The sequence below is a fragment of the Callorhinus ursinus genome, unplaced genomic scaffold, assembly GCF_003265705.2.
Source record: "Callorhinus ursinus isolate GAN/ISIS: 27379988/994484 unplaced genomic scaffold, GSC_fseal_2.0 scaffold4, whole genome shotgun sequence".
In the NCBI taxonomy this organism is placed as follows: domain Eukaryota; kingdom Metazoa; phylum Chordata; class Mammalia; order Carnivora; family Otariidae; genus Callorhinus; species Callorhinus ursinus.
Window position 1 is genome coordinate 34,593,886 of NW_027397066.1, and position 23,248 is coordinate 34,617,133.

General features: G+C 37.0%; 1 protein-coding gene and 1 pseudogene across 3 annotated transcripts in view; both read left to right on the forward strand.

The window, feature by feature from the left end:
- SLC30A9 (solute carrier family 30 member 9) overlaps positions 1–23,248 on the forward strand; it is a 77,235-nt gene that overhangs the window by 665 nt on the left and 53,322 nt on the right. For 2 of the 3 annotated variants that reach the window (XM_025887542.2, XM_025887545.2), the window contains one exon: positions 10,546–10,713. The exons of the other annotated variant lie outside the window; for it this stretch is intronic. In XM_025887542.2, coding sequence (XP_025743327.2) covers positions 10,546–10,713 — 168 coding nt within the window. The remainder of the gene's footprint in view (positions 1–10,545; positions 10,714–23,248) is intronic. 3 annotated transcript variants of the gene reach the window in all.
- On the forward strand, positions 14,240–22,542 carry LOC112835827 (ornithine decarboxylase pseudogene; annotated as a pseudogene).

Here is a 23,248-nt window from a genome sequence, read left to right on the forward strand (position 1 = left end):
CCTTCATTGAGCGTCTTTGGCTCAACAGATTTTCTTGCCCTGCTCCTTCTCCCGTTTTCCCAACTTTTTAACTTAAATTTCCTAAAAAGGAGGGAGGGAGGGATGGGGGTGCTACTCATCATTTACGAATCATTAAGTATGAGGATATGACCATGCCGCAGTCATTGAATGAGCCCAGTTTTGGATCGTAAAGCAAAAGAACTAACTCTTCAGTTCTGTTAACAATCTTTTTGGTTAAAACTTGTGTACTGGAGCTGTAACCCAGAAAAAGGTGATTGACGAGAATTTTTGTCCCTTTCTTTCCACATTCTCTTTTGACTCAAATTTAAATTGTCCCACAGTTTCCAAAATAGCATTGAACTTGTAGGTTTTAGTCAGGCTTACCTACGTTTTTTGCCATAGCTTGACCCCTTGAGAACAGAGGGAAAAACACAGAACCAAATCCACCCATAGTCTAATTCCTTAGATTCTTGAGCATACAGAGTATTTACAGAAACATTTCCCAAAAATTCATGTTTTAAAAAATTTGTAGCATGTTTGTGGCCTGGCAATAGAAGTTAGAACTTGTAGTAGAGTCATTCAAGTTTACAAGTGACATAAGTTATAGTGACGCCTGTGCTATGCAGATTAATTAGAATATATTAGTATCTTTTATTTGCAATAAATGTAAAAGCTGGCTTTTAAAATTTCAGAAGGGTTACTTTTAACGTGTTCTGGCTTTTTGGTGGGTATAGAAAAGTTGAATTTTTCTATATTGGCAATATAGCTGGTTCTCTTATGAACAAAATGAATCTTCTGATTATACAGTACTCCAGAATCCCCAAGTAAACTTTCTAGCATAGTTGATTCTACTGACCAGGCAATTTTGGCATTTTACACTTAAATTAGGCATATTGGCTAAACTGCCTTCTAAGTTGGTAGAAAGGACTTGAAATAGTGTAATTTGTTATTCCTATTCTCTGTAGCTGTCATCATGCCGAAAATTATGTACTCTTTGTCTCATCCGCCTGTGAACCACAAATAATTACCTATTTCTTCAGTGAGAAGGACTTTGCATAGTTCTTTGGAATGTTTATCAACAGGAAATTAAAATGTGTTTTCGCACTTAACACATAGTAGGTTTTAAAAATAACCTTCTTTGTGAAAATTTAGTTCCAGTAATAACTGAAACAATTTTTAAAAGGGCAGCCATTATGGTAAAATTTAAAAAACGTTTAGAAAAAGGGTACTATTTAAGTAGATGCATGTAAGAGGAAAAGGATATTTGAAGAAATTTTGGGAAAAAAAATCTAAAAACAGATGTTTTTCTTTGTCAAGAAATAAAGTTTATGTTTCTAAAATTCCTGTATGGCAGAGGGGGTAAACTTAAAAAGAGTAAGGAGAGAAGGAAACCTTAAGGGAAACAGTTGCTTTATCTGCATACTTAAAAATGAGAAATGCCTATACACTGAAAGCTCAGTTTAAAGGTGAAAAGGAAAATAGTATTGTAGAGGATCACTGTCCAAAAGAATGATGACGTGAGACATGTATGTAATCTTGGGTTGTCTGATAGCCATATGTGAAACAGTAAAAACAGTTAATTTTAGTATTATTTTATCCAGTATATTAAAAATATTTCAATATGCAATCAAGATCAAAATTGAGATATTTTACATCATCTTTTTGTACTACATCTTCGAAGTCCAGTGTATATTTTACATTTAGCACATTTTAGTTCAGAATAGTCACATTTCAAGTGCTCAGTGAACAGTGACTACTGTATTGGACAGGGCAGTTACAAAATTAATATCCCTAATTTATGAAGAATTCTTACAAGCCAGTGTATCTTCCAGTAAAAAAAAAAAAAATGGCTGAAAGAAATGAAAGAGTTCATAAAGGAGTTCAAGTGGCCAATAAAAGTGTAAAGTACCATACTTACCAATAGGCATAGAAAAGTAAGTTTAAGGATTTGTTACTCATTTCCGGTCTCATATTGGCTAAGTTTTTCATAATGATACCTCATACTGAGGGTACAGGAAAGCAGGAACTCTCGTTTTCTGTTGATTGGGACTTAGAGTTGAACAGTGTTTTGGAGGTCAGTTATTTTATGAAAAGAACTTTAGGGGCTCTTGGGTGGCTCAGTCGACTGGGCATCTGCCTTAGGTTCGGGTCATGATCCCAGGGTCCTGGGATCGAGGAGCCCCGCCTCCGGTTCCCTGCTCAGGAGGGAGCCTGCTTCTCCCTCTCCCTCTGCTGGCTGCTCCCCCTACTTGTGTGCGCTGTCAAATGAGCGAATACAATCTTTAAAACAAACAAACAAACAAACTTTAAAGGTTTATACTTTCTGACCCAGTGGTTCTATTTTTTTTCAAGGTTTTATATATTTGAGAGAGAGCGGGGTGGGAGGGAGGAGCAAAGGGGCAGGGACTAGGGGACTCTGCACAGAGCCCCACGTGGGATCAGGACCTGAGCCGAAGGCAGATGCTTAACTGACTGAGTCACCCAGGTGCTGCGCCGCCCCTCCCCCCCGTAATTCTATTTAAAGTTATATAAAGAAATAATCAGGTATTACGATGTGTGCACAAGTTCATTATTCATGGTAATAAATTGGTAACATTTATAGTTATAGAGAGTTGGAAACTGAACTATATTTTGGTGCCTTTATTATGGGCTTAAAAAATCAATTTAGAAGAATAGTGACATGGGAAAATGCTATTATGCTGTTAGGTAAAACTAGAAAAAAGTACAGTTTAGAATATATATTAACAGTAAGTTTCTCTAGAAAATTTTTTTTATTTGTGTTTTTCAAACAATCTATAGTAAACATAATCCTCTTCAATGATAAAAATGTGACTTAGTTTCTGTAGTAAATATTTCCTTTTTAAGTTCCTCTGACTTTGCATAGAGCACTTATTTTATTTTTCATATATTTATGCCTTGCCTCATTTGGCAAAAATTGAGATGGGAGGATGCTCCTTTAAGTACAGCATACCAAATTAACAGATATGTGCTTTTGCTTAAATCTGAGATTAATAGGAGTGTAGTTTTAAATAAAAAATATAAATTAAATTTTTGTATTTTATTGTTTTCTCTAATCTGACAAGAATTTTGTTTTGTTATGCCCGCCACCGCCACCCCACTTTGAATAACTAGCAATAAAAGACCATTCTGGCAGGCTGACACCATGATTCTATGTAGTTCAAGTTAATGATAGGATTTTTTTTTTTAAGGATTTTATTTGTTCATTTGAGACACAGAGATACAGAGAGAGAAGAGAAAGCATGAGCAGGGAGAGAGGCAGAGGGAGAGGGAGAAGCAGGCTCCTTGCTGAGCCAGGAGCCCAATGTGGGGCTCGATCCCAGGATCCTGGGATCATGACCTGAGCCGAAGGCAGATGCTTAACCATCTGAGCCACGCAGGCGCCCCAATGATAGGATTTTTAACTGTAAAATGATACTAACTATACTATGCACCTCATAACCTTTAGAGAGTGAAGTTCAATTCAGCAAAGAGGTCTGAGGCGAGGCGTTGTTGCTGGTGCTGTGGTGCTGAACAAGACATAGTATCCGCCTTTATTGGGCAGACACCAGGAATGAGAAAACATGTCTGAGTGCTGTAAAAGAAATAAATTGGGTGATGGGCTAGAAAGTAGCTAGCAGAGGCCATTTCATTAGATATGCTGAGGAGGTGGTGACTGAATCAAGTCTTGAAAAATGAAAATGAGCAAGCCAGGTGAACATCAATCCAGGTAGAGCAAATAGGAACCCTGAAGACCAGACTAGTGTATTCAGGAGCAGAAAAGAAAACTGCCGTGGCTCGGGTAAGGGGGGATAGGGTATGAAATGAAGTTTGAGAGGCATCGGAGTCTTTTAGGCCATAGTTTTAAAAAAAGGGGGGGCAATATTTTAAAAATTATCAGTCTGACTACTGTGTGGAAAATGGATTAGAAAGGAGAGGGTGAATTAAAGAGATCATTTGGGAGTTACCTAGGCAAACAAGGCTGGGGCTAGGCCAGGGTAGTTAGCAATGAAGATGGAGGGAAGTAGGTGGCTTTGAGGTATGTTTTGGAATATAAATTATACAGTGTGATAATACAGGTAAAGTATTTTGGACAGTGGCACTTGGTAAACCCTGAATATATTAGATATTGTTGTTTTTACTTTTCTAAGCAAATATTAACAAGAATTAAGTGCAGTAGGGATATATACCAAGAGGCAGTGCAGGAAGTTGCCAGGATCTCATATTCTTTACTTAATAAAAACCCAAAAACAAAAAACAGAATTTTCCTGTTGCTGGATAAAAACCACGTCAGCAATAGTCCCAGGCTGAGCTACCTGATCTAGGTCACACTTTTGCTTGGTAGATGATTAGGCACAAGAGGTATTTCTGCATTTTTGGCTAGTCAAAAGCATTAAAGTAAACTAGATAGTGTTAGTATTGGTAGTAATACTAATAAAATTAATTTGGCAATGACTACATTCTTAGTTTTTAAAAATTTAGGCATTTTTGAAAATACAGAAAAGTAAATTATGGAGTAAAAATTATGCATAATCTAGATGTTTCACCAGTCACATTTTTTTTTTTTAAGATTTTTATTTATTTGACAGAGACAGCGAGAGAGGGAACACAGCAGGGGGAGTGGGAGAGGGAGAAGCAGCCTTCCCGCGGAGCTGGGAGCCCGATGTGGGGCTCGATCCCAGGACCCTGGGATCATGACCTGAGCCGAAGGCAGACGCTTAACAACTGAGCCACCCAGGCGCCCCAGTCACATTTTTTTTTTTAAATGATTTTATTTATTTATTTGACAGAGAGAGCACACAAGCAGGCAGAACAGCAGGCAGACGGAGAGGGAGAAGCAGGCTCTCTTCAGAACAGAAAACCTGTCCTGGGGCTCGATCCCAGGACCCTGGGATCATGACCTGAGCTGAAGGCAACCGCTTAACTGAGCCACCCAGGCGCCCCAACATTTTTTTTTTTTTTAAGTAGGTTTTGCACCTAGCGTGGGGCTCAAACTCACAACCCTGAGATCAAGGGTCACATGCTCTACCGACTGAGCCAGCCAGGTACCCCCACTAGTCACATTTTTAATAGTTGAAATCCCACTATGTTATTTTTTCTCTTGCTTTTTTTTAATGCAACATTATGAATATTTCCCCACATTCTTAAAAGATTTAAATGTATACACAATGAAAATACAGAGACCTCTCATAATTTAATTATTTTTCCATTAGGAAACGTAAGTTGTTTCCTGTTTTTGCCATGATAAATATTACCACGAAGAGCAGTTTTTGCATTTTATATTATTGTGTATTTAATGGGTCCAGCAAGCTTCTGCTGCGCTACTCTGCTTATTATTGTGTATTTTAAGTTCACACTAACCTCTTATAAAATTAAGTGTAACAATGATTTAGTTTTTGATATGTCAGTGCTTTAGGAATTTAGGGGAGAAACTACTGAAATTGTCTCTTAAATAAAGAGACTGATCTCTAGAAGACTTAGGCTACAAGTTTGACTCTCTTGTCCTGAAATTAGCCAGTAAAAAAACAGTACAAACTGCAAGAAATCTTTTTGTTTGTTTTTAGTTATGGTTGTTGCAGAAGCAACATACACAGTAGACAGAATTGTCAGTTTGCATGAGACAAAAAGAGTTTCTTTTGTTGTTTGTTGTAATCTGAAAAGGCCAAATTTCCTCAAAGCCAGAATAAGTGGTATGTGACAAACCACACTGGAGAGAGGACAAGTGCTTATCAGCAGTGATTGTTAGGAGCTACAGAGGCAATAGCAGTAAAATAAAAGCAGAGTGATTTTTTAACTGGACTGACAAGAGTCTCTTCGCAATCTTGGTGAAGAAATAGCTCTTGGGGCACCTGGGTGGCTCAGTCGTTAAGCGTCTGCCTTCGGCTCAGGTCATGATGCCAGGGTCCTGGGATCGAGCCCTGCATCGGGCTCCCTGCTCGGTGGGGAGTCTGCTTCTCCCTCTCCCTCTCCCTCTCCCACTCCCACTGCTTGTGTTCCCTCTCTCGCTCTCGCTGTGTCTCTGTCAAATAAATAAATAAAATCTTAAAAAAAAATAGCTCTTAAATACACAGTAATGAGAAGTCCTTGTCCAAACCCAAAGAACAGTGAGGACCACACTCTCAAAGATTAATCTTCTGTATGCAACATATTTTAGATGTCACCTTGAAGAAAGGGTATATTAGTGGTGGGTAATATTTTTTTTACTATTTTTCTGCCTCCTAGAATTAACTAATGAATTCAATAATTGATTAAAAAATGGTTCTTTTTTTAAGATTTTATTTACTTATTAGAGAGAGCAAGTACAAGTCGGGGGAGCGGCAGAGGAAAAGGGAGAAGCAGACTCCCCATTGAGCAGAGAGCCCAATGCGGGGCTTGATCCCAAGACCCTTGGCATCATGACGTGAGCCAAAGGCAGATGCTTAAACGATTGAGTCACTCAGGCGCCTGGTCGTTTCTTTTTTTTAAATGGTTGTGTTTCTATTGCTGTGTGTTAGATACTATATTTGTTTTATTGAATCAAATGTGGTCCTGTATATTTTTTAGAGTATAAAGTGTTAAAGATGGTAATGTATTCTTCAAGTTTTGTGCAATTTTTGATCTTGCATTTATGTCAAATGTGTACTTTTAAAGTTGCTGATACCTGAAATTCTACTGAAGTTAAAAATTAAGGACTTTTCAGAACAGCTAGCAAGGAAGCTATCAAAGATTAGTACTAGGATAGTGTCAAAAGAATGCAGGAGTCAATTTGAAGAGACCCTTCTGGCCAAAAATGGGACAGATTGACCATTAATCAAAATGACTAAAATGGATTGAAATATATCAAAGAATGTTTAAATCTATGAAATAATGATACAAATTAATGTGTCACTACTTGAGGATGGTAGGTAGTGAACTCATTATTTTGAGAACTGGTAAATAAGGAGAGAATTTAGCCTGATTTTCCTATATGAACTATGCTGCTGAGTAACCAAAGAAATGTGGGGAATTTTCTCTTTGTGAAGTATTCTGACAAATGAAGAAGTGGTAAAATTTGAATATCACCATTTTATAACCACCTAATGGATAAATGGTTCTGGGCACTGAACAATAGCAGACACTACACAAATAAAGAGACAACCAAATATTATGTGGTTCCTGATGAAACAACTTAACCCTGCCCTTTTTTTTTTTTAAAGTAGGCTCTATGCCCAACATGAGGCTTAAACTCATGACCGTGAGATCAAGAGTTGCTAGCTATACCACCTGAGCCAGGCAGGCATCCCAGAACTCATCACTGCTTAATAAGTAGAGTTGTTCTAATAAAAAGAGTCAGAATTTAGATAAAACCTGTATATCCATTGATTTATAGAACATATAGAAGAACAGGTTAAACAACACCATGGGAATTAAGTCAGCAAAATTCAGATTGGAAAACTACCAGGATAAAAATTTAGGGCAAACAACTTGGTTTCTTCAATTTAAAATTGGCTCTTAAAAAAAGACATCCTGGGAGCACCTGGGTGGCTCAGCTGGTGATGTGTCTGACTCTTGATCTTAGCTCAGGTCTTGATCTCAGGGTTGTGGGTTCAGGCCCTGCTTTGGGCTCTGCACTGGGCATGGAGCCTACCTTAAAAAAAAAAAAATACATCCTGTGGCTGTATTACAGCCTGTATACAGGAGACTTAAAAGACATCTCAGTCAACAATAGTATATGGATCTTATTAGGATCTGTTCACACACACAAAAGTTCTAACACTTGTCAACAGTTGGAAATTGAGGCTATTTGATGATATAAGGCATTGTTTATTTTTTTATAATGGTGGTTTGCCTGTGTTTTAAAAAGTTCTTGTCTCCTAGAATACATACTGAAAAATTTATGAACTAAATTATGTCTGAGGGGTGCCTAGGTGGCTTATTCCATTAAGCAGCTGCCTTTGACTCAGGTCATGATCTCAGGGTCCTGGGATCGAGCCCCATGTCGGGCTCCCTGCTCAGAAGGGAGTCTGTTTCTCCCTCTCCCTCTCTCCCCAGCTTGTACACTCTTCCTCAAATAAATAAAATCTTTGTAAATAAATACATTAAAAAATTCACTATCTGAGTTTTGCATCAAATTAACATGGAAGTAAGGAAGTATTGGTGCAGGTAGAGATGAGGACTAGGTTCACCATGAGTTGATAATTGCTGAAGGTGGGCAATGAGTACCTGGAAATTTATTGTACTTTTTTCCTACCTTTGCATATGTTTGAAATTTAATGTTTGAAAAACTAAGGAGAACCTTGAAAAAAAATCGAGGATCAAGTCATGGAAAATAGTATCTTCTGAGGGAGGATTTTTAGACTGTGGAGTAGGGAAGTCTAGGTGGCTCAGTCAGTGAAGCATCTGCCTTCAGCTCAGGTCATGATCCCAGGGCCCTGGGATCGAGTCCCGAGTCCCGCATCAGGCTCCCTGCTCAGTGGGGAACCTGCTCCTCCCTCTGCCTGCCGCTTCCCCTGCTTGTGCTCTCTCTCACTCTCTCTGACAAATAAATAAAATCTTAAAAAAAAAAAAAAGACTGTGGAGTAGTCTCTCTTTAAACACTTTAGCACATGGGTGAAAAAAAAAGCATTGGTGGCATATTGGCTTTGTTAGGTAATAATCACAAAAGATACTTTGAATAGGACTGACAGGTCAGAACCCCAGTAGCCATGGTAAACAAGATGCTTTTCTGGAGGGTGAGTTTCTTAGGAAAATCTGCTTTAATCCTTGCGTCACTGATTTGGCTAGTAGGCTACAGATTTTAATGTGCAAGGAGGTACATTGTTATATTTGCTCTACTTTAGAGTAAGAGTAAGCCTTTAAAAAATAGGGGCAAATGACCAAAAACATACTGGGCCTTCAACAATCATTTGCCAGAAAAGTGAAACAGTAAGTTGACATCAAGAAGTTTTTCAAAAGTTCCACGCCTGAAGCTTGAGTGAATATTTATACTGCTTTATATTCTTCATGCTTTTTGAATTATCTTTGACATTCATGATAACTTATGTTCCTGGTGAATTCTCCGAGTCATTAAGAAAAGATTTATTTTTCTTGATTTCAGAAGGCGTGTATCTGCACATGCATATACATGAGTTAACATTTTGGGAAGATCATTATTAAACAGAAAAGTTTCACCCTTGGGGCGCCTGGCTGGTTCAGTAGGTAAAGCATGTGACTCTTGATCTCAGGGTTGTGAGTTCAATCCCCAAGTTGGGTGTGGAGATTACTTAGGGAAAAAAAGGAAAGAAAGGTTTCAGCCCTTAAATGCTTAACTCTCCACTCTCGGGAAAAACTTGACTATCTCTAATGGTATAACTTCATTATTTCACCTAACACTTTAAAAATTATGAAAATTATTTACAAGGTGTTCAAGGTCTAGTACTTATAGTAAAAAAAAAAAAGAGAAAGAGGGTCACATGAGAGTAGAGACAGACAGATTTAGTTTTCTGCCACTTCAGTGCAAATATGGAATATATTTTTCTTCAGTATTTCAGCCCTCCAAAGCCCACTGTCAACCAGATGCAGCAGCTGAAGTGCTTTGTAATTAGTCTTCTATTCTTCCCTCAATTAGAATTCCTATATACCGAGGAATCTCACCAAATGTTGATCTAATTATCTGATTAAAAAAAATCAGTGACAGTATGAATGACTGATTAATATAATTCACTTATTGATTGTGAAATGAAAGAGGAATAAATCTCTAGCTAGCAGAAGGACACAGGGTAGTTTTGAGTAGGAAGCCCTCCTTACCTCCCCCCCCTCTGAGTTCTCTATTCTGCAAATTTTTTTTAACATGGAACCAGCATACAAAATAAAAAGTATCTATTATATGTCAGAGATGTTTCAGAAGAGGTGAATAAGTCTTACCTGATTTTACATATTTTAAAAGTTTCCAGGGGCGCCTGGGTGGGCTAAGTGGGTTAAACATCTGATTTTGGCTTAGGTCATGGTCTCGGGGTCCTGGGATTGAGCCCTGGATCAGGCTGCAGGAGGAATCTGCTTGTCCCTCTGCCCCTCCCTCTGCTCTTGCGTGTGCTGTCTCTCTCTCTCGTTCTCTCAAATAAATGAATAAAATCTTTATTATTTTTTTTAATATTTTATTTATTTATTTGAGAGAGAGAGCACATGAGAGGGGGGAGGGTCAGAGGGAGAAGCAGACTCCCCGCCGAGCAGGGAGCCTGATGCGGGACTCGATCCCGGGACTCCAGGATCATGACCTGAGCAAAGGCAGTCGCTCAACCAACTGAGCCACCCAGGCACCCTGAACAAAATCTTTAAAAAAAGACAAAAAATAAAAGATTGCCATATAAATAAATTTACAAATTAGAGAATAGGAATATTATCATTATTTTTTCTTTACAAAATGTAGTCCCCATACACCTACAGGTCAATGAAAACCTCCACAGAGAGGGTGGATTAGCATGTTCATTAGAGTATTTAGCAGAATGACAGTTTTACTGTTTTTCTGTAAAATTATTCTCTTTCATAGTGGGTATGTTTTATTGGGTATAAAATCTTTGTTGTGAGTTTGAAATTAATTTTTTTTTCTTGTAGAATGGCAGAATTTAGTGACATTGGGAAGCTTTTCAAACATGGTTCACTGTAGTCACCCATATATTTATACACTGAGTCAAGTGAAGTCATACTCCACAAATGTTCAGAAAGAAGGACAGGGATCACAGACTCTCAGAGTGGAAAAAGTACCATCATTTGATGAAACAGGTGTGTATAAATCGTTTAAAATAATTTTTTTCTGTATACTGAATTAGCTTGTGTAAGATTTTTTGTCCCTTGAATGTTCATTAGAACTTATGTACAAAACTATCTAAATTAGTGTTTACTTTGTGGAAAGCTATTAACTGCTAATTTAATTTTTTTGCTTTTGACTCAGTTTTGGTAAGTTTTTTTTTTTCTGGGAGTTCACTTAAACTAAATTTTTAATTTATTGGCATCAAGTTCATAATAGTCTCTGTATACTCTTAGCAGCATTTATAGTTATATCTTTTTTTCCATTCTTTAAGGTGTTTGTCATTTTCTTGATTAATCTTGCCAGAGCTCTGTCCATTTTCTTATTTTTCCAAGTAATATCTTTTTACATTGAACATTTATATTGTATGTTTGTTTCCTGTTTTGTTAATTTTTATTCTTACCTTAATTATATTCTCTTGCTTTCTTTGTGTTTATTCTGTCATTCATTTTTAAATTATCAGGTAGCAGTTTTGTTCATTAATTCTGAACCTTCTTTCTCTTCTAAAGTAGACATTTAAGCCATGATAGCTCTGATGGATTTGACAGTCTTTCCTTTAACAGTTCTTTCTAAAATTTTGCTTTATATATTTTGAAGCTATGTTATTAGATACAAAACATTTAGAGTTGTTACATAACACTGATGAATTACATCCTTTATTTTTATGTAACAACTTTTTTTTTAGTAATATCTCTACCAGATTTTATTAGTATTTTCCTGGTATAAATTTTCCCACCCTCTGACTTTAACCTTTTTTTTGTCCTGATTTGGTAATCTTTGTCTTATAATTGGAAATTTAGTCTGTTTATATTTACTGTTATCACTGATATGTTTGGGCATATTTCTGCCATTGTTTCATGAACTTCCTTGTGGTTTTATTTTTTTATTTTTGGCATTTAAAAATTTTTTTCTTTTTTCTTTTTTTTTTTTTTTTTCTCATTGCATTATCCTCTCTCCCCCAAAAGCACACACATACATGCACTTGTTTGGGAGTTATATACTCCATGTACTTCAAAGTCTAAAGGTTATTAAAAAGTTTACATTTTTTCCTGAAAAATATAAAGAAATTAGAATGCTTTAATTCTGGTCACTTTCTCCCAATTTACATGCTATTTATTGGCTAGTATTTTGTGTCTGTTCTGCTCTTTCCCTTCTTTACAATATACATTGTTATTTGTTCAGATTTTTCTAAAATCTTTGTTAACCACTTTTTCTTATTTCTCTGGTCTTTCTGTCTGATGTGCATCCTAAGAAAACAAGTTCCTTTAGGTGAGGATCTTTTTATGGTAAAGACACATTTAAGATGTTATTCCAGTGTCTTTTGGCTTCTCTTGTTGTTGAAAAGTCACATATCATGCTTTTGTTCTCATGTCTTTTCTATTTTATTGCTTTTTAAATTTGATTAACTTTATTTTGAAAATTTTTCTTTGGTGTAAACTCTAATTTTACTATGTATGTATTTCTGCATACTAGGTATGTATTTATCCTGCTTGAGATTTGTTGGGCTTCCAGCATCTGAGGATTAGTATTATTCTACAGATCTCTGTCACTCTCTATTACCTTTATTCAGTTCTCTTTTTTTTTCTTAAGTTTATTTACTTATTTATTTAAAGATTTATTTATTTGAGAGGGAGAGTCAGGAAGAGGGAGAGAGAAACTCAGAGCCTGATGTGGGCTTGATCTCATGACCCTGAGATCATAACTGAGCCAAAACCAAGAGTTGGATGCTTAACCAACTGTACCACCCAGGTGCCCCTTTGCTCATTTATTTTTAAGTAATCTATACACCCAACATGGGGCTCGTGAACTCTCAACCCTGAGATCAGGAGTCACATGCTCCACTGACTGAGCTAGTTTTCAGTTCTCTTTTATCTCCTTTTGGAACTCTAATTAGAATTATGTTAGATCTTTTTGCTTTATTTTCCATGTCTCTAAACCTGTCATATTTTGTATGTCTTTATCTTTCTGGCCCGAATTCTGGATTATTTTCTTAGGTCTGCCTAGTTTGCTAATTCCCTTGTTAGTTTGCCTCTGATCTGCTGGTTGGTATTTATGTTGGGTTTTTAATTTCAATGATTATATTTTTCATTTCTAGAAATCATTTATTTTTCACCTTGCTTATTCTTTTTTTTCTTATGTTTTCAAACTCCTGTTTTATTACTTACCATATTAAACATGTCTTTTATATTCTGTAAATGAAAATTCTATCTGAAATTTTTGGTTCTTACTATATTATCTTTTTCCTGTGTGCACTCATTCATGATGCCGTATCTATGTTTTTTAATTGAGAGTTGTTCATTTTCCATGTAGTTTTATATTTTGGAACTATTTGAAGTCCAGAGATTGAAGATGCATTTCTGCATAGCATTTGCTTCTGCTTTTATTAGCTGCTGGGAATACAGCTTAGGACCAAATTAACTTAAATTCTTTGCTCTAGACTTTTTAGACCACTTTGGTAGCATGAATTCATACTGCAAGCTTGTGTGAGGGCTGACTTAGCCTTATGTTTTTCACCCCCACTATTTAACACCAAAGGAGAGGTTGGCATGCTTTCTTGCTATTCCCTTCTGTGTATGTGTGTGTGTGTGTGTGTGTGTGTGTGTGTGTGTGTGTGTGTATATATATATATATATATTTTTTTTTTTTTTTTTTTTTTTTTTAGTTCACAGCTATACTGTCTGTCTAGCTTTTTTTCTGGGTGTCTCCTGTTAGATGTTCCATCTCGAATAGAATGTAGTCTTGTTCTCTGGTCTCTCATGCCCCTAGCAGCAATGGAGGAAGCTCAAAGACTATAAACCTCAACAGAAATCTCAGGGGAAAGGTTGGCTTTGTTGTTTTCACTTAGTCTGTAGAGATTCTGCTTTCCTTTTGTTTTTGCCCTCTTTGCATCATTTTTTGTGAGCTTAGCAATGTGTTTGAAAAGATTTTGTTCAGGGTATCTAGTCTGCTGTGCAGCATTAAAATGAAGTCTTTATTCATTAATTTATTCAAGAGGTATTTATTTTGAAGGATTTTATTTATTCACTTTGGAGGTAGAACAGGGGGAGGAGCAGAGAGAGAGGGAGAAGCAGACTCTGCTCTGAGCGCAGAGCCAGACTCAGGGCTTGATCCCACATCCCTGAGATCATGACGTGAGTCAAAACCAAGAGTTGGATGCTCAACTGACTTAGCCACCCAGGCACCCCAAGATATATTTATTGAACACTTTCTATATGGCAGCAAAATAGAATGACTCTGCGTTTATTACTAAAACAGAAAATTACTAAAACCAAGTTAAGCAAACAAATATAATACTGTGTAGTAAATACTGTGATGGAGGAAATACTGTACACCTCAGGAGCACTTAGAGGGGTATTGAACTGAGTCTTGAGTGGTTGAGCAAGTTTTCAGTGAGGAAATATTATCTAATTAGGGACCTAAAAGAAAATTAGGTATTGGTGTGATGAATGGTAGAGAAAGAAGGTAAAATGCAAGTAATTTAGTGTGATTAGATTAGTGAGTATGGGACCTGGTAGTGATGTTGGTAGTTTTGAGAGCACAAGGGATGAATATCAGGAGGTAAGTAAAGTCAAATCAAGGTTTTGTTGAGGAGTTTGGACTTCGTTTTCTAGGAGTGGGAATCTGTTAGAGTATTTTAAGTAGAGGAAGTACTTGATCAGATTTAAAATTTTAGGAAGATAATTAGTTGCCGACTGGAAAACCGATTGGAAAGGAAAGAGATTGAGAGCCGTAATACAAATGAGGGCTAGACTAGGTTAATGGCAATGCTTTTTTTAAGTGAGTAGATGAACTGGAGATTTAGGAGCTGAAAAATTAGGACTTGGTGATTGAATTTAGGAAAAAGAGAAGAGGATCAAGTAAAGCATGGTGCCTGGTAACTGACTGGACTGGATGATTGTGTAGATGATTCATTGATTTCTAAAATTGGGAATACCAGAGCGAGAGTGTATTTTAATGAGAAGATGGTGATTTAGTTTTGGACATCTGAATTGTAGGTGCCTCTCTGACATCTTAACAGATGACTGGTAGGCAGTTGGGTATGCTGCTTTTCTGCTGTGAGACATCATCATCTCTTGGCTGGATTACTGCCTTCTCCCTGGGCTCCGTGCTTTCACTCTCTTTCATGCTCATTATGTTTCAGCCAAACCAGTCTCCTTTTAATACAAACCTTGTTCTCATTATAGGGCCTTTGCTCTAGGTACTTTCTCGTTCCAAGGTACCCTTCTACAAATGGCTGACCCCTTCCGGTCATTTACATCTTAGTTAAAATGTCAACTCTGCACAAAGTCATTCTTTAATCACTTCATCTAAAGTAGCCACCCACTCAGTTGGTTAAGCGCCTGCCTTTGGCTCAGGTCATGACCCATGGTCCTGGAATCTAGCCCCGTGTGGGGCTCTCTGCTCAGCAGGGAGTCTGTTTCTCCCTCTCCCTCTCCCTCTGCCCCTTGCCCACTTGTGCATGCATGTGCGTGCTCTCTCTTTCTCTCCCTGTCTAAAATAAATAAATAGAACCTTTAAAAAAATAAAGCAGCCACCCAGTCTTTAATATTAGCCTAATTTTAATTCTCTTTGTAAGTAGCAGTTAATACTGACTGATATTTTTCAATATTTCTTCTATTTATTTCTCATCTCCTACTTGTTTCCAAAGCCCTATGAGAGCAGGAGCCTCAGTGCCTAGAGCAGTGGTTTGCACATAGTAGGGGTTTAATAAATACTTGTAAATGAGTGAATGCAGAGTTCTAACTTGGGGAGAGATTTAGGAGTAGCTATTAGCTATACCCAGGAGACAACTAAGTCATGAGTGTGTTTGAGACAGTACAGGAAGGGAGTTCAGAGTGAGGAGATAAGATCTTCTAGTACAAAAATCCCCAATAAATAAGGGACAGGTGGAAGAGGAGAAGCCTGCAAAGAATACTTAAGAAGGAGCAGCCTGGAGAGGTAGGAGAAAAACCAAGGAGAATATGGTGTCAGAGGAAGAGAGTGTTTGAGAAATAATAAACATTTCAAGACTACCTTTTCTTTAGTTGGATGTCTTTTACAGGGGAATATCTTATAGATTCCTCGAGAAACCTGTGCTTATGTTTATAATTCCTGTTTTTCATCCTTTTCCCTAAGCCCCGTCTTCCTTTTGGGCTTACTGTGCAGTTTTAGCCAATTTGCTCTCTTTTCCTTGTGATGATGGAGAACTGCAGGGACGAATGTTGATTGAGAGTTTGATATTAGAAGATGAAGGGATGGAGAGTATAATGAGTCCCTCAGTTCCAGAAATAAGTGTATTTATTGGAACATAGAAATGGGAAAAGAAACAAGTGATGAAATAATATAATTAAAGGTAAAATATGGTATTATACTCCTCTGAGGTGAACATAGACTCAGGCAAAAGTACTTAATGTTGGTTCTGCTGTATGAAATGCTTGAAATGAAAATCCATGACCAGGTTTCTTTTTTCTCCACTGACTGAAATTAAAATGTTAGTTTATTTTCTTATGTTAGAAATATATTATTTATTGGCGGTTTTATTTTGGGCTCAATTTTCCACAATTTGCTTAGGACAAATTAGAACTTGTTAGCCATTAGATAGACATCAAGTAATTGCTTGATTGAAAGATAATTTGTATATTTAAGGATTTGAGATTGACTTTTGAATAATTCAAATCACATGGTAAAGTCAGGAACAGCTCATTAAGAGGCAAAGACTTGCTAAGGAATCCTTAAATTTTTAAGGAGCATTCAGATGTTTTAAATTTTAGTAAAATTAGTTTTAATTTTGCTAATGACAGCAGATGTGTGGCAAACAGCCAGGGGTTGAGCTTTAAACCAGTGTCTAGAGATATTCATGGATAGAATGTCTAGTTATTTATTGAAATCATAAAGATTCTACCCCAATGATACAGTATAAGCTTATTAAGATGTTGGTGGGCAAAATAAGTGTTCATACATGTGTTTGAACCATTTACTAGCATTTCTTATTTATGATTCTTAGCACTATATTATTAGTATCATCTAGACAGTTTGTAGTAAGAAAAATATCCAAAAATATCAGTCTTAGAGCAACTCACTTCATGTGATGTGGTTGAATTATTTTGATCATTGTGGAAAAGAGGGTTGTGTCTGAAACTTTCGACAATAGATTTTAGTTGTTCAGATACTAGGTGAGTGTTGAAAGCTTTTCCTTCACTTTTGTCTACCCTGCTCTCTCTTCCTCAAAACAAAATTTTAAGAATTGATATATGGATTTTATAAAGATGCTTTAGAATTTGCAAATAAAAATAAAAAAATAAAATCATATTATTGAACTGTTCAATGTCAGATGTTACAAGCTGTAGTTATTAGTGTGTTTTAAATTTATTTTTTTTATTTTTTAAGTAATCTCTACACCCAACGTGGGGCTTGAACTCACAACCCTGACATCAAGAGTTGTATGCTGTGCCGACTGAGACAGCCAGGCACCCCTATATAGGAGTATTTTTAAGCCTATCTTTAATTTACCAATATACTCTCATAACCTACTTAGGATTTGATGGGTAATTAAAGCCTTTTGGATTTTGTGTACATGTTTTAGTTATCAAAACATAATATACCATGTTAAGTCATTTCTCCAGTGGCTTTCACTAAAAAAACCCTAAGAATATACTAAAAAGAAGATGTAAGATTTTTGCTTTTATTTTTTTTATTTTGAAGATTTTATTTAATTATTTTTGCAAGAGAGAGAGAGAGGAGCAGAGGGAGAAGCAGAGTCTCTGCTGAGCAAGGAGCCCGATGCTGGACTTGATCCCAGGACACTGAGATCATGACCTGAGCCGAAGGCAGACACTTAACTGAGCCACCCAGGCGCCCTTTGCAAAGAGTTTTACCTTTGTTAATGCCTAGTCTGTGGGCATTTAATTTATCCTTAAAACCCTTGAAGGAAGGTAAATCAGTGGCTTAGGCAGAAATTCTGATCAAGATGGCATTGTGAATAGATGCTTTGAGGTATCTTTTCTACTTCTCCTTGGAGTGATAGATAAAATATAGAAAGAGAAAACTGAAAAAACAATTGGACTGAAAAAAAGATGTGCTTGTACAAAAAAAAGAGTGTAACAAAAGGTACTGGACTCTAGTCTATAATCAGGCATTGGCAACCAGGGGTTTGGTTTGGTTCGGGTGCTACATGCATAGCCAGGTGCTGGAGTCAGACTTATTGTTTGAACTTACACACACACTCTCATAGAGGAGGCCGAACTAGCCTCTTCCATTTGTGATGTGAGGCTTTGTCTTGTAGGAGGCTGTAAAGTAGGGAGGCAAGAGGGAAAAACAGGAACTGGAACCTACTATTTGCTGGTTTGGAGACTGGATAGAGGGGTAGGAATTTCAAACTGGCAGTAGGAAATCTGGTTCAAGACAGAAGGATCAGATTGAGTTTTGAGCTAGAGCATGAGAAGGAGAGTGAAAGGATATATCCTATTCAGAATAAGATTGTAAATTCCAAAATTTAAAAGTACAGGAAGGATCATACTGCAATGTATAAATTTCAGATCAACACATTATACACCTTAAATTTATAAAAATCTTTTATGTCAATTATATCAATAAAAAAATAAAAGTACATGAAAAATCCTAGTTGTAAGAAAGCCAACAAATTCAAATGTGTATTAACTCGAGATGATATTAAAATAACAGCCTGAATTGCTTTAAAATAAGTTTAATATCCTCAAAAAAATAAATACATCTGGAAAAGAGCCAACTAGAAATCTTAGAAATGAAAGTGTAGTCACTAAAATAAAAATTTAATAGATTAGGGGTGCCTGGGTGGTACAGTTGGTTAAACGTCTGACTCTTGGTTTTGGCTCAGGTCATGATCTTAGGGTCCTTGTTTCGAGCCCTGTGTTGGGCTTGGCGTGGGGTCCGCTTGAGATTCTCTCTTCCTCTTCCCCTACCCCGCCTGCTTGTTCTTCGTCTCTAAAATAAATAAATAAATCTTTAAAAAAACGTTTAATAGATTAAATAGTCATCATCAAGTAGAGGATTAGTAAATTGAAATTGACCCTCAATGTGCAGAGGAAAGCAAAAAGATTTTCAAAAAAAAAAAAATAAGGCATTTCGGAGGCATGAAGCTCTAGCCTACATTTAGTAGGCCATTTCAGAGAGAATAGAGAAAAAAAGAATCTTCAGATCAAAAGTACACTTTGAATACTAAGCGGGAGAAGTAAAAATAAATTCACAGATTTAGAAACAAAAACAAACAGCCCAACTTAAAAGCTTCCAAAGAGAAAAGTGAAAATGCTATCCAGTTTGTTGTTCTTTTGAAGTAGGCTTTTTATCTGCTACAATATGCAGAAAACATAAGGAGGAGTGATTTGGAGTAACATCCATGAAAGGGTAAAAGGAAAAATGAATGTTACTCTAGAATTTTACACTGGTCTAAATAACCAATCTAGAGTGAAGGCAAAATAAAGATATTTCACGTCTAAATAATATATTGTATGTTAATAAAAAAATTTAAAAAAGAAAAAAATATTTCAAATCTAGAAGGATGAATGTCATTTACTATTAACCCACCCACATTAAAAAAGGAAACTTAAGTATGTATCTGTATGTATAAGATGCAGAGTAAACCCAGAGGGAAAAAAGCACTGGAGGGGCGCTTGGGTGGCTCAGTCATTTAAGCGTCTGCCTTCATCTCAGGTCATGGTCCCAGGGTCCTGGGATGGAGCCCCATGTCGGGCTATCTGCTCAGCGGGGAGTCTGCTTCTCTCTATCCCTCTGCGGCTCCCCCTGCGTGTGCTCTAAATAAATAAATAAATAAAATTAAAAAAAAGAAAGTATTGTGATATAAAAGAGACCATGAAGAGCAAGCTAGGGACAAAATGTGTAGGTAAAATTAACTGTTGATAATAAAAACAACAACCTTTTAAAATATTAAATGCTAAAATTTTAGTCAAGAGGAATAAGATCAAAGAAGCTTTCCGTGGTTAAAGGTTTTTTTCTTTAGAGGAGAGTTGATATACTGAATGACTTCATTGATGGTTGGAAAGATTTATAGGAAAGTATATTATATTTTTAAGTGGAATCATTAAAACAAAAGAAATGTAATCTTATAAATTTCAGACCATCATAGGGGATGGGGCGGGAAGAAGATGTAGATAATTTTATCAATCTAACAGATGGCAAGAAAGGCAAAATAAAAATAAAAGCAAAAAAAAGGGAGGAGGAATGGTAAACTGAACATGGACGGTAAAACGGCAGAAGTCCAAATGTACCACTACTCAAGCAGTCAGATTTCATGGTGCTGCATATCATTTAAGTACACTGATGATCTGAGTATTTCAAAACACTTTTTATTACATGTTTTCAAAGACATGTTCTGGATCCTCTGCTATCTCAGCTGCTCAAGTTCTTGGCTCTTAGGATTCTCCTCTTGATCTGTTACACCACCCTTTTCTTCCTCTTCATCATTCTCACCTCTATGTGAAATTCAGTCGGTCCTTCCTTGGTTTCATTCTCCTTTCTAGCTCCTGCTAAAAGTCCGAATACTGCTTTCATATCTCATCTCTCATTCTCACCTTAGCCTATTGCTTCTGTCCCCCGTTCTTCCTGCTGAAACTGCTGTTGTCAGAAGCTTACCAGTAACCTCCATGTTGCTAATCCAGTTGTTACTTCTGTCCTTCCCCCTCCCCTGCCACCATGAAAAATACACAAACATCCACTCATATATCAAATGTTGTTTTAAACATAGAGACAGCGTAGGAAGTTGGTTAACAGCATAGACTAATCAAAATGACTCCAGTTTCAATCCTGACGGCCTTCATGTTTAAAATCCTAGCTGTGTGGCCCTTTGGGGAAGTTGAAAACTTTCCTGTGCCTCAGTTTCCTCATCTGTAAGATGAAGATAATGTAGTACTTCCCTCAGCAGCTTTGTTATGATTAAATGAAATAATGCATTTACTAAATGAAATAATGCATACTACAAAACTTGTAGTACAGTATGTGGCATATTTTAAGTGCTTAGTAAATGTTAGCTGTTATTAATAAACTTAATGTATCTTATTAAGTGAGGGTATAAATACAAGGGAAATTTTTTTAAGGGTGAGATTTTTGTTACAAAATACTCGATACATATGAAAGAATATATATGATGTATATCTAAGTTAGAAAACATAACAAAATCAGCACCTGGGAATTTCCCACCCAGTGTAGGAGCCTTACATTCTTGATCACATCCCCCTCGTAGTCCCCTTCACCCCGTGCATCCAAAGCGACCGTCCTGGTCAGTCCCCTCTGCCTCCTACACCGGAATCAGACTCAGGATTGAGAAGCCTAGCTCATAGCTGAGCCCGACAGATACCACGTTACACCAGCTCTCGTGCTTGCAGTTACTATCATTGCCAAAAAACTTGTATTAAAGGAACAGACAGGCTCTGATGATGAGGATGAATCGAGTGAACAAGCCTTTATTATGTGAGTGATGGAGTATATGGATCATTTCATTGGATCCTTTATGATCATGCCCACGTGAAGCCCCTTTTGCAGAAGAGACCCAAACCAGATTCGAGGTACTATTCAACTAGCATATTGGGACCAACATGTGACAGCCTTGATCACGTTGTTGAGAGCTGTGATTTGCCCGAGATGCATGTGGGCGATTGGATGCTGTTTGAAAATGTGGGTGCTTACACTGTTGCTGCTGCTTCTACTTTGGGTGGGTACCAGAGGCCAGCTAGATACTATAACATTTCGGGGCCAACATGGCAACTGATGCAGCAAATCTAGAACCACGACTTCCCACCCCAAGTAGAGGTGTAGGACATAAGCCCTCTGTCTGTGTCCTGTGCTTGGGAGAGTAGGATGAAGCATCCCCCTGTTGCTTGTGCTTCAGCTCGCGCTCACGTGTAGGTGCCACTCCTGTAGCTGTTCACTTTGAGCTTAGCTTGAATTGTGGGATTTGGGGGGACCATTTAACTTAATTACTGCTGGTTTTGAAAAGTCTTTGTAAGTAGAGTTGGCGTGGATGCAACAATATGGAAGGCTAGGAGATGGGGCCAGTTATCTGTGTTCCTATGGAAACTATTTGAATAATGATTTTTATAGGATTTTTATTCACTTCTCACACATGCTACTAAAGAGTGCTCCTCAGCTACTGAGCAAGTGTTTCTAGCTTATACGTTGGCAGAATGGGCCAAAAGCTTAGTGTTGTGACCTGTTTTAAAAAATAAAGTACCTTGGGGTTCTTGGCTGCCTCAGTCAGTTGGGCATCCTACTCTTGGTTTTGGCTCAAGTCATGATCTCAGTAGTCCTGGGGTCAAGCCCTGCGTGGCCTCTGCACTCAGTGTGGTCTTCTTAGGATTGTTTCCCTCCTCCTCTCTCACCCCCTCTGCCCCTCTTCCTGATAAATCTTAAGAAAAAAAAAGTATTTTGAGGGGCACCTGACTGGCTCAGTTGGTGGAGCCTGTGACTCTTAATTTCAGGGTTGTAAGTTTGAGCCCCATCTTGGGTGTAGAGATAACTTTAAAATCTATATTAAAAAAAGTATCTTGAAATAAAAAAACAAAAACAAGAAAAACCAAATGACTGTCCTGAATTTTGTGTCGATTTCTAAAAAAAGGAATAGATTTAGACATTTGTATGTATCTCTAATTGTTTAGCTTGTTTTTATTTATTTATTGTGTGATAACTTATTGTGTGTATGCTTTTGTGATTTACTTTTTTCATTAAATTTTGCTAAGATTTATCCTAACAGTATATGTGTCTGGTTCATTAATTTTCGTGGAGATAATTAGAGTACGTACTTCGAGGGTTATGTGAATTAAATGAGTTGATAAATGTAAATAAGTAGTGGTTGTCACATAGTAAAGGCTCAAAGAAAGAAAACTATTATTATATTTATTCACTACTGTATGAAATCCATGACTATAACATGGTATATCTGTCTTTTCTTATGCTTACGGACATTAGGGTTTCCAGTGTGAAGCAACAGAGCAGTGTGGCTCTGAAACACTCATATACTTTTCTCCTTGTATTCTTGTGCAAGTTTCTATCAAGGCAAACATACTGACTTAGCAGTGTCGTTTGCTAGGTCATAAGTTATGCTTGTGTTCAACTATATTGATAATGGCAGCTTGTTTAGCAGGGTAATTGTGCCTGTTTATATTTCCACCAGCAGTGTATGAATTCGTACATTGCTCCTGTATCCTTACCAACATTAGATATTAATATTTTTTTTCATTTTTTCTAATCTGATGGTTGTAAAATGTAAAGGGTCCTGGGATCGAGCCCCGCATTGGGCTCCTTGCTTGGCAGGAAGCCTGCTTCTCCCTCTCCCACTGCCTCTACTTGTGTTCCCTCTCACTGTGTCTCTCTCTCTTAAATAAATAAATAAAAATCTTAAAAAAAAAAAAAGAAATATATTCTCCCAATTTGAGCCTTTTCTCTTTCTTTCTTTCTTTCTTTCTTTCTTTCTTTCTTTCTTTCTTTCTTTCTTTCTCTTTCTTTCTTTCTTTCTTTCTTTCTTTCTTTCTTTCTTTCTTTCTTTTT